Source organism: Diospyros lotus, chromosome 5 (assembly GCF_014633365.1).
Source record: "Diospyros lotus cultivar Yz01 chromosome 5, ASM1463336v1, whole genome shotgun sequence".
Taxonomy (NCBI): domain Eukaryota; kingdom Viridiplantae; phylum Streptophyta; class Magnoliopsida; order Ericales; family Ebenaceae; genus Diospyros; species Diospyros lotus.
Window position 1 is genome coordinate 10,464,586 of NC_068342.1, and position 11,503 is coordinate 10,476,088.

At 38.5% G+C, this 11,503-nt stretch overlaps 1 protein-coding gene across 1 annotated transcript in view; it reads right to left on the reverse strand.

The window, feature by feature from the left end:
- The window catches only part of LOC127801087 (NAD-dependent malic enzyme 62 kDa isoform, mitochondrial), a 77,068-nt gene extending 66,135 nt beyond the window's left edge, over window positions 1–10,933 (reverse strand). Inside the window, exons 1-6 of the mRNA XM_052335935.1 lie at window positions 10,568–10,933; window positions 8,861–8,957; window positions 8,400–8,518; window positions 7,225–7,392; window positions 6,635–6,763; window positions 5,834–5,894 (exon numbers count right to left, since the gene is read on the reverse strand). Of these exons, the coding sequence (XP_052191895.1) occupies window positions 5,834–5,894; window positions 6,635–6,763; window positions 7,225–7,392; window positions 8,400–8,518; window positions 8,861–8,957; window positions 10,568–10,738 (745 nt within the window). The 5' untranslated portion in view covers window positions 10,739–10,933. The remainder of the gene's footprint in view (window positions 1–5,833; window positions 5,895–6,634; window positions 6,764–7,224; window positions 7,393–8,399; window positions 8,519–8,860; window positions 8,958–10,567) is intronic.
- Window positions 10,934–11,503: the final 570 nt, after the last annotated feature.

The following is an 11,503-nucleotide window of genomic DNA, read 5'->3' on the forward strand; positions in this document are numbered from 1 at the left end:
CCTATTTGGGGTGAACCACTATAAACCTTGTGCCTTTGGTTTCGTTTATGTTATTTTAATATCTGTTGTGTTGTGTTTATACTCTCGGCCATTTGAGTTGTTTCAACAATATTTGATTTTGACTGTGTAAGGAGACTTGCTATCTCTGTTTTATTCATAACACTTTCTATAGCTGTAATTTCCAACCCTATAACTAGGGCTGCACATAATGAATATTCAAGTTTTCTATTCGAAATCTTCAAATGGGTTAGATGGAGGCGGGAGAAGCCCAAAACCGAGAGGCTATCAGGGCTATGGATAGTAGGATGGAAGGTGCCCTAGAAGAAATGGGCAGAGGCTGGAAGGGATGGAGCAGAGACTAGATGGGACAGTGGCAAGGCTGCGAGATGATGTGCAGCAATTTATGGTTATGTTCACACGCCAAAACCAAGTAAGGGTGGAAAACTTTCCCCCTAGAGATAGAAATGAGCCTCTGTTGCATAGAAATGAGGGAGACAAGGGTCGTGCCAATGCAAAAATGGAGGTCGATCCAGAGGAGACATTGGAAGGGGCGATGGGAAACGATAGGAATGGTGCATCTAATGGGTAACACCCGAGGTTCACCACGCCCCGGATGGAAATTCCTATATTCGAGGGGGTTAAACCCCAGTGGTAGATAAAGAAATATGAGAGGATTTTTGTGTGGAACAACATACCAATGAGGCAGTGAGTCACAATCGCCACAGCCTACTTTAATGAGGATGTCGATGCCTGGTTTCAAGGATGTTCAAGTGTGCAGAATGAGTTTACTTGGGAGGAGTTCATAGCCAAACTGTGTGAACGATTTAGAGAAAGAAATAGGGTAGACACCATGAGGAGTTCAACAAGCTAAGACAAATTGGAAGTGTGGAGATGTACTTAAAAGAATTTGAGGATTTAAGGTCTTATATGACCCAACAAAACCCACAACTCACTGAAGCTTATTTTGTATCAAGCTTCTTGAGTGGGCTTGGTGAGGATATAAGGCCAACAGTGAAGATAATTAGCCCCAAACAATAGAACAAGCGGCTGAAAGTGCAAGGTTACAAGAAATGATTGTAGAAGCATTTATTAAGAAGCAGAGACAACAACACAAGGGCCTAATGGTGGGATCATCCAGTGGGGGAGTCAAGCATGTTAACAGGGAAGTAGGCAAGAGTGGAGGAGGAATGAAACAGGGGGCAGGGTCCAGCACCGTGCCTTATGGGGAGCAATTAAGAGAGCAAAGAAGGTTGGCTGGCCTTTGTTTTAGGTGTGGGGATAAGTATCATCCTGGACACCAACGTAAGAGGCAAATTTTATTGCTGGGAGGAGACGAGGAGGATGAAACTGAGGGGTCCAAAGAAGAAGTAGAAGATGGAGGTGAATCAGAGGAAGAAAACAATGGAGAAATATCACTACATGCACTCAAAGGAGTGACTAACAACAAGATAATTAAAGTAGAGGGAGTGTGAAGAATCATAACTTGCTGATCCTATTGATAGCGGAAGCACACATAGTTTCCTCGATGAAGGAACAGCCAAGAGGCTAAAATGCCCTCTCCAAGGAACTTAGCCCCTAAGTGTGATAATGGCAAATGGCAGCAAGGTGCTTAGCAAATCAACATGCCACAGGTTTACTTGGGAGATGTAAGGAGAGGAGTTTGAGGCAGACTTGAGGCTGCTACAATTAGGAGGATGTGATGTGGTGTTGGGTGTTGACTGGATGAAGGGGGTAAGCCCCATAAGTTTCGATTTCAATAGAATGGAGGTTTCCTTTGACAAGAGGGGAAAAGAAAATGACACTGACTGGGGGAAGGGAGACCGGATCTTGCGAAATGATCTCAGGCAAGAAACTGCACAAAATGTTCAAGAACAAATGGTGTCAACTGTCTCAATTTTTCTCACTGGTGGCTGTGGGGGAAGGCTCACTTATGACAGTGGAGGAAGGTTCCGAGAAGGTGCTACAAGGTGAAGTACACTTGACTGTCACATCTTAGCCCTGGGAACTTGATCAGATACATTCTCAACACCTAATTGATGAACTATTGGAAGACTTTAAGGGCCTATTTGTTGAACCCATAGCCTTACATCCAACCCGAGCCTTGGACCACTCCATAAACCTTAATCCTAGTGCTAAACCCATTAACATTAGGTCCTATAGGTACTCCCCAATCCAGAAAATAGAAATTGAAAAGATGGTGAAGGATATGTTAAACCAATCCTTCATAAGACATAGCCAAAGCCCTTTTGCATCGCCAATCCTAGTTAAAAAGAAGGATGGATCTTAGTGTTTTTGCATTGATTACCGTAAATTGAATGCCCTAACCATTTAAGACAAATTCCCTATACCCTTAGTAGAGGACTTGATGGATGAGTTACATGATGCCTATTTCTTTTCAAAACTTGACCTTAGATCTGGCTACTACCAAATTAAAATGAAGCCAAAAGATGTCCATAAAACCGCTTTTAGGATACATCATGGCCATTTTGAATTTTTAGTGATGCCATTCAAGCTCACCAATGCCCCCGACCACATTTCAGTCACTAATAAACCAAATCTTTGAGCCATACCTAAGAAGATTTATCCTAGTATTCTTTGACGACATCCTTGTGTATAGCCCCACCTTGGACCAACATATATCTAACGTAAAAACCACCTTTGAAGTCCTTAGAGCTAACCAACTTTTCATCAAAAGGTCAAAATGTGCATTTGGACATAATCAAGTGGAGTATTCGGGGCATTTAATTTCTGGGGCAGGGGTTAGTACTGATCCTAAGAAGGTAGAAGCCATGTTAGCTTGGCCCAAACCCACCACAGTGAGAGCCTTGAGGGGATTTCTTGGGCTAACGGGTTATTATCCTCGGTTTGTCAAAGGGTATGGAACCATAAGTAAATCTCTAATAGACCTCTTAAAGAAGGGAAGCTTTAGTTGGGAGCAGGAGGCCAAGGCAGCATTTGAGAGGTTAAAGAAGGCAGTGAGTAAGGTTCCTGTTTTGGGGCTACCCAACTTTAGCCAATCGTTTGTGGTAGAAATAGATGCTTATGGGAGTGGCATTGGGTCGGTATTAACCCAAAAGGGAATACATTTAGCCTTCTTAAGCCAAGCTCTAAGTGGGAGACACCTTGGCCTAAGTATATATGAGAAAGAATTCTTGGCGGTTTTGATGGAGGTTGATAAGTGGCATCATTATTTGGAGGAGGAAAAATTTATAATTAAGACGGACCACGAGAGTTTGAAATTTTTGTCCACGAGAGTTTTAAATTTTTGTTGTGACAAAAATTGCAAACTCAATTACAGAAGAAGGCAATGGCCAAATTAATGGGATTGGATTATTCAATACAATATAGGAAGGGCAAAGAGAATGTGGCAACAAATGCCTTCTCAAGATGCCATGAGGATGAGAATTTGACAACCATTACCATGGTGGTACCAGAGTGGTGTAAAGAAGTGGATAGTTACGAAGGGGATGAGCAAGTGCAAGAACTCATACAAAGAATGGTTGTGGGATCACAAGGAACTGATGGTTATACTCTAAGAGAGGGGATGTTGCGGGTTCATGGCAGAGTGATCATTGGCAGCAAGGGGAACCTTATGAAAAAAATATTGTAGTCCTGCATGAATCTCCTTTAGGGGGACACTCAAGGGTCCAAAATACCTATTTAAGGGTGAAGTAGTTGTTCCATTGGCCAAAATTGAAGACTGGTGTGAGAGAATTTGTGTTATCTTGCGACACTTGCAAGAGGTGCAAGTATGAGAATGTTGCATACCCCATATTGCTCCAGCCCCTACCAACACCTGACCAAGCTTGGACAAGTGTGTCCATGGATTTTATTGAAGGTTTACCTAAGTCAAAAGGGAAAGATTGTGTGTTGGTTGTGGTGGATAGGTTCACTAAATTTGCACATTTCATAGGTTTAGCTCACCCCTATATGACCCAAGAGGTGGCCAGGGCGTTCATGGACCGAATAGTGGCTCTAGATGGGGTTCCAAGATTTATCATATCAAACAAGGACAAAATATTCACCAACACCTTTTGGCAAGAATTGATGAGGTCAATGAGGATAAAACTCAACATGTCAACAGCTTACCACCCCCAAACGGATGGGCAAAAGAAAAGAGTGAATCAAAGTTTGGAAACCTATCTTAGGTGCATTTGTATCCTACATCCTAACCAGTGGCATAGATGGCTTGCATTGGCCCAGGGGTGGTATAATTCTACCCACCACACCACCCTAAAAATGTCCCCATTTGAAGCCAATTACAGTTACAAGCCCCCTATATTACTAGTCATAGGAGGACAGGCTACAGCTGCTTCAGTAGAGGAGTATTTGCAGCAAAGAAGGGCGGTACTTAGACAGCTGAAACAAGAATTGTCCTCTGCCCAAAATAGAATGAAGCAGTATGTAGACCAAAGGAGAAGTGACAGAGACTTGGAGGGTGGGGAGAAGGTTTATCTATGGCTAAGACACCCCCATTTGAGGTCCATTACTCAAGGACCGGTTACAAAGCTGACTCCCCGGTATTTTGGTATGTTCCCTATCATAGCTAAGGTTGAAAAGGTAGCCTACCAATTGCAGCTTCCAAAGGGATCACGAATTCATCCCATCTTCCATGTGTCTCTTAAAAAGGTTATCAGGCAAGGAGCAAGTCAATCCCGAACTACCATCATTGCCTAAGGAAAAGGAAAGGGTGGAAGAACTAGAAGCAATATTGGACCGGAGGGTGATCTATAACCATGGGGTCCCTCTCATTCAGGTGTTGGTCAAGTGGCAGCACGGGGACAAATGAAGTAGCACCTAGGAGTATTTGCCAAGCCTCCTTCAGTGATTCCCAAGGACTGCCAGCCTCCTCAACATTTCTCAAGGACAAGAAATGTTTTAAGGGAGAGGCAATTGTCACACACAAAGATCTTAGCATGACATTGGCAGCCCATTTACAATTTCCATTGTCTTCTTATTCATTTCCTTTATGTTATGTTGTTATGTCTTTATTTACTTTATGTATTTGTGTTGGTTTGGATATTACAGCTATAGGGGGGTTGTTAGAGATATTTTATAGGAGAGGCCACGTGTAAAGAGGCCTGGGAAAAAGACAAAATAGTTTGTTATTGGGGTGGGGATCTGCTGTGGCAGAACCCAGGATAGAGGTATAAATATCCTCTAGAATCTGCTTGTAGAGGCATGTGAAAATCCATAAGAAATCCCATCTTTTCTCTCTAATTTCATCTCTCTCCCTCTTATTCCATTCTCTCTTTACCTTCTTCCTCTTTTCCATAATCCCTACTGCACTCTCTAATTCACACCGAATTAGGAGGTGGTTCTCATTGTCACATTGGAGTTGTGACATAGATATAGCTTATTAGATATTTATAGTAAAAGTAAATATTTTCATTATTTTTTAATTTGTCAAAGCATTTTAGTGAGCTTCAGTATGTTTTAGAGGCTTTGATGAAAACACTCAAATTTTAGTTTTCCAATTTCAGTTTTCCATCAAAGTTTTGTGCCAGATCTGAAGAAATGGAAATGTTTGAAATTATTTTTTGTCCCTAGACTAATTCTGATGAGGTATACCCATTAATTACAACATTATAAATGAGAGAGAATGGAACATAATTCACATGCATGGTAAGTACAATCTAGAATAAAAAATATTTCAATAGCTAAACTCATATTAAGTTCTTGGAAGTTTGCTCGATTGCATATATAACACAGGTTAAAATGGCAATTTTTCCACAGGAACCCACTAAACTGAAACATGTGGTATTGAAATGATGTAGAGAGAGAGAGAGAGACAGAGAGTCAACTAGTTGTGTCCCTGTAAATAAATTCTTACACAAAGGATCCTTGAGAAGCCTTTCATTGCTGGTTCCAACATCAATCATGACAGGAAGTACCTGCAGGAAAGGATCAAACAGGAACAGTAACATTAAACTGGTAAAAGTTTGAGAGGGGTTTATCTTTAATCAATGAAGTCAAGATTTAGCAATATAACTTTGACTTTGCCAAGTTGACTTCTATTTGATCTTTGCCTTCTAGAGTCTAGTATATTCCCTATATGCAGCAATTTCTTTTGTAATAACTCAAAAAGACTCCAAAGATCTTTATTGGGTGCAAGCAAAATGGTTGGATGCAGGTTGTTTCTGCTAAATCACTAAGATCGTATTTTATCTTGGATGTTAGGGATCTTAATGAACAAAACTAAAGGCTATCACCAGTAACCTCTTAAGAAAATGGGGGCATGATTGAATCTGTTTTTCAAGAATCCAAGTTGGAAGTTTCTACATTGAAAGAGATTGGGAGTATTCGGGACACAGTCAGTAGATTGGGTAGCTCTTCATGCTCAAGGTACATTGGGGGCGTGCTATGATTTGGCATTCAAGGTGTTAAAAAAGGTTGATCTAACTGTTGGCTCTTTTGCTTTGTTCTGTACATTTTTGTTTGAGTACATGGAGTATAGCTTTTCTTTTTTTTTTTTTTGGCTAATTCAATAACCATACATATGAGAAAAGAGTGGCCCTTCTTAATATCCATATGATCTTTATAATTAGCACTTAGTATTCATTGCTTTTTCAGATTTATTTGTTCACAAGAAAATTTATACTAGAAATATCATTCCAGCAGATAGAAAAAGTACCCTCTGAGGATTCATTCCAGCAGCAGCAACATATAAATCCAGCTTTCCAATTGCAATACCAATACCCTGAACTCCAAGGTCACCAAGACCCAATATTCTGCTTCCATCTGTTACGACAATCATATCAACCTACGTGAAAAGGTCCATTATCAACAAACTGGAGTGGCGATTAATAACCAAGCAGAATAAGGAAACTGACAGTGAGTGAAGCTGACAGATGGTAAAACTCGTGTAAATTATCCAAGAAATGAGACCCATGAAATCCAAAAGTCAATTATTCATGCACCTAGATCAAAACCCTTCATGATGGAGAAGGGGGGGAGGAGAAGTAACAAGAAATAAATTATAGTACACCATTAAGATAGGAATTAAGAACCATAAGAAAAGGAGATGTAAGCTGATAGATGTCATATGTTAGAAACAGTGAAGGAAAGTGAAACCAAATAAAGATAAAGCCAAGAAATACCAAGTGCCTCATAATGAAACAAAGGAAAAAAGAAGCCATTAGAATATTTTTGTAATACATAACACATCAACCTATTCAATTTGATCCCCCAACAAATAGTGCATTAATCACAAATACTGCAAACCTGGTCAGCTGGCCAATTATAAACCATTGACATCATTTCTCCCCGATCAGCAGCACTGAAATACATCCCCCTGGGCCTTCTAAATAATCCACCATAATTCTGGCATACAAGACCAACTGTAGGAGTATAGACTATGGGTGCATATTCCTCAATATTAGCAATTAAGACCTGTCAACAAAAAACATATACAAGTATATGTTAACTTTTATTCAATAGCCCAATTAAACAATCAGCAAACAACAAAATTATCCTTTTTAATGGCAAACAGCTTTGATAGCCTCAAAAGGAAGAGGAACGAAAGAAGAAGAATTTCAATCAGACAAACAAATGGTTCAATACCACTAAAAGTAGGGAACACAAAGTTGATCCACAAATAACATTTCAGAAAAAGATCTTATTTTGCAGATGCTAAAAATGTGCTCTTCAAAACATGTCTGCACTGCCATTTCACAAAAGGAAATTGAAGTAGCTGGAGTTCTGGGAGTGGTATTTATCAGATGGGAGGGTCCCACTTAAGTGATAAACCAGCCCTAGGTTGCCTACTTCAGGACCTTATCATATTTTTTCAGCAATCATGGTTTTAAACCCCATTATGTTTTTGATTTCATTATTGACTCAACTAGGTTTGCTTTCAGATGTATAATCCATTTGTGCAGGGTATTGTGATTTTTAAGTGCCAAAAGAAACTTATAATCCTGTTCAGTTCAGTGACCAAATGTAACTAATTTTTGCTTTAATATTATGAGCATTGCTTAGAGAAAATATTTCTCCGATTCAAACCATGAATTGTGATTTCTATTTTTCTAGTCATCAGATGTATGCTTAAGAGCTTGAGGCTGAAAGCAAGTATCCCCAATTTCTAATACAAAGATAACTGAAATTAGATGCCTTGCAAAGAGAAGATGTGTTTGTTCCCACTGCAACTCAGTCCCCCTTCTATTATGGCACACTGAAAGAACGCAGTATGGTCTTCTGATTATTCAGCAGATAAGATTGTCAATTTCTTGTTGGTTTTTAACCATATAATAGAATCAAAATCAAATATTAATCTACATGTGAAATGATTGTAACCATCAAGTGGATTTAAGTTACATGTGGTAAACTGCCAAATGCTAGTTTCCAATCATTGCAATAGCACAGAATAAGGTTAGAAAGGGCTGAAGTTTTTCACTCACCTTGTAGTACATTGTCTCATTTCGGTCATGCAATCTGTTAAGTATCCGCCACTTGGCTAAAGCATTTGGATCAGACGGTCCATCCCTAGCATTCACTTCAAGTCTCTTCAGGTCAACCACTGTTATTTGACAATTTTTAAGATACCAGGAGGAAGTCAAGAAGATACTTAAGAGAATAATCCATATATTAAAAGACTATGAATGATGCTATGTATTTGTACAGTCAATTTCTTTGAGTTTCAGTAGTAGAGATCACAAGCTCTGGCAGGAACTACTACTGGTAAGATTTCAATACAATAGCTAATTTGATCAAATTTCAATAATTTGTTTCTAAATTCAGATGGTTTAGTTAACTGGTATCTTTAGACATATAGCAAGGTGCAGCATCCAAGTACATTCGGGATAGGAGTGTGCATGTAGAACTTTCAGAGAGAAAAAGAGAGAGAGAAGATGGGACTTACTAAATCGTTCAATTTGCTGTACTGAAGACATAACATTTGGAGGTAGAAGTCCACGAAGATCGAGACGGTCGCGCTCCGTCATGGAGAAAGCTGTTCCCTGTGTTCTTGTAGAACAACATCCATATTAATTTTGTGACCCTTCAAATTACAAATGTTAAATGGAAAAATCATAAAACACCAATGCTCAAAAGCACAGCACAAAGTGGCTTAAGAACTGTACTAAAATAAAAGCCGAAATTCTAGTACATTCAGAGAAATACAAAGTCGCATGGCTTATCTAGCCTAATAAAAAACTGAATTTCCAACAAGGTTTGTCACATGCAGGTACCCTGAATAGAACCAACTGGTTTCCAAGCTAGCTCAGCAACATGTCTACAAACAATATATATATATATATACACACACACACACACACACATTGTTGCGACTTTATAATTGATTTCCATATGGAATGTGATTCTGATTCATTTATATAGTGAGATTCTAGTTCTCTTCAACTGATGGAAAATATCTAGTGTTCTAAACTTGTCAGGTTCAGGAGATGTTAAAGATTAACAGGATGTCTGGATTAGAAATTGACACATCTGAAAGTGCCAGACGACTTATTCAAGGCTGGACTTTCTGAACATGTTTATTCATCTTTTCAGAATTTGGTTTTCATTATTTCATCTTTTAAAATAGATTTTAAGAGAATGCTTTGTAAAAAATTAATGCATGTCATATATGATTGGTGATGTAATTGTGGTTGCATAAATGCCTTTTCTGCAATGTCCTTACGTGGAGGTACAAGGCACCTTGAAATTCTATCAAATCCCATAAATACGTAACATATATACAATTGAAAAGGCAGGCAAGCTACTCCAGTACCTCTTAAATAAGCCCATGAGAAAAACGGGGGAGAACAAATACGTAACATATATACAATTGATAAACAAAGGTGGACTATATAAGAAGTTGAGTTAAAAATAAACTGTCATCTGATGCCCATTATCAGATAGATGGTAGCACTGGGAGTATCCAAGGGCAAGTGGCAACTGGTTGAGCCCCGACATGAATCACAAATATTTATATGCATGCAACTAAACACCATCTATTTGAAAGCTAAATTCCTTTGTGGAGTAAAACAAAACTTCTAGAATAAATTTGGTGTAACTGGACCGTGCTATGGCATTAATTGCAAGCTTTTGAGCTTTTCCTGTGGACTATATATAATTAGGCCCTCAAAATTGTACCTCATTTACACGTCACAGGTTCGTGATTTAAGGCACCTGGTCGAAATGAAATAAACAAATGTCCAGTCATGCCAATTAGAAATGTGCAACTGGATGGTTGCAGAAGTAACTCAGTAATGTGTACATAAGCCCATCGACAGGTTCGTCAATGGTCACCCACTTAAGCACGCTGAGTATAGTCCAAACCCCAGATCCATTAAGTACGAAAAGACTAATTGAGATCCAGTTTTCAAGCAAATCAACATTCGTCACTAGTCCAATATTCTCATACTAACAGGAAGTGCTTCACACATGCCAAATCCAAATGCAACAAGAATTGCTAAAAAGCGTGAAACTAAGAACATGAGAATAGACAAATCAATCAGTACAATCAAACATATAAAATCAGGAATTCCTATGATCCAGTCGCACTACAACTCCGACGCCACAAAGTAACAAAGAGCATAAGAAGTCGCAGATGAAAGTTGGGAATCACCTTGTTGTACCATGGATCGTGAAGAATATCGATGCTGCGCTTGTGCACAATGGACGGCCGATGGCCTTCGGTGGTGGTGAAGGACCTGGTGGTGCTCGCACCGGCGGCTGTTCTCTTCAAACGCTTGATCAGAGACGCCGATAGCCTCATTTGACGAGAGTAGCACGTCATTGTCGCTGCAGAGAGCAGTGCGAACAAGCAACACACAGACACAATTCCAAGCCCTAGAAGCTAATTTGACTAATCGAGTAGTAACAGAGTGAAATCAGACAGGAAGACGAGCCAACGAAGATCGGTGATTCAGTGGCCCTCCACCCGTGTGTGTCGAATCATCCAGCGTAGCGAATACACACCTATGGTTTCGCCGATTTTTTCGCTCATAATATTGAAATATAGTTTATAACCTTTAATTATATGGATTATAACTTTTCATTATCTTTATCTATAATTGTATCTTAATTATTTTTTATTTTAATTTTTTTATTATAATAATAAATACAATTACATTAAAATAAAAATTTCCCATTAATTTCAAAAAATATTATTTAGTTCTCAACTTCAAATTTATAAATAAAAATATCGTGACATTTTATATTTCAAAACACCATAATTTTTATTTTTAAAATTTTTAAATAAACATAAAAATGATGTTTTCTAATTCATAGCAGCTAAAACATTAGGAAACTGAGTTTTTTATTTTTTAATAGGAGATTTAATTATTTAATAAAAAAATTATAAAACTAAATTTTCAAAATTTTTGGTATCTATTGATATTGTTTTCAAGGTTTTAAGACTTTTCAACAAATTTTTTTTCTTGTCTTACAATATGGTTACTTCATAAAAAATGCGACATGATCAATTATCTAAAATTATTAATGAATTATGGAGATTTTTGTTTGACAGGTGCTACACTTCTAGCTAAAATTTAAAATTAAA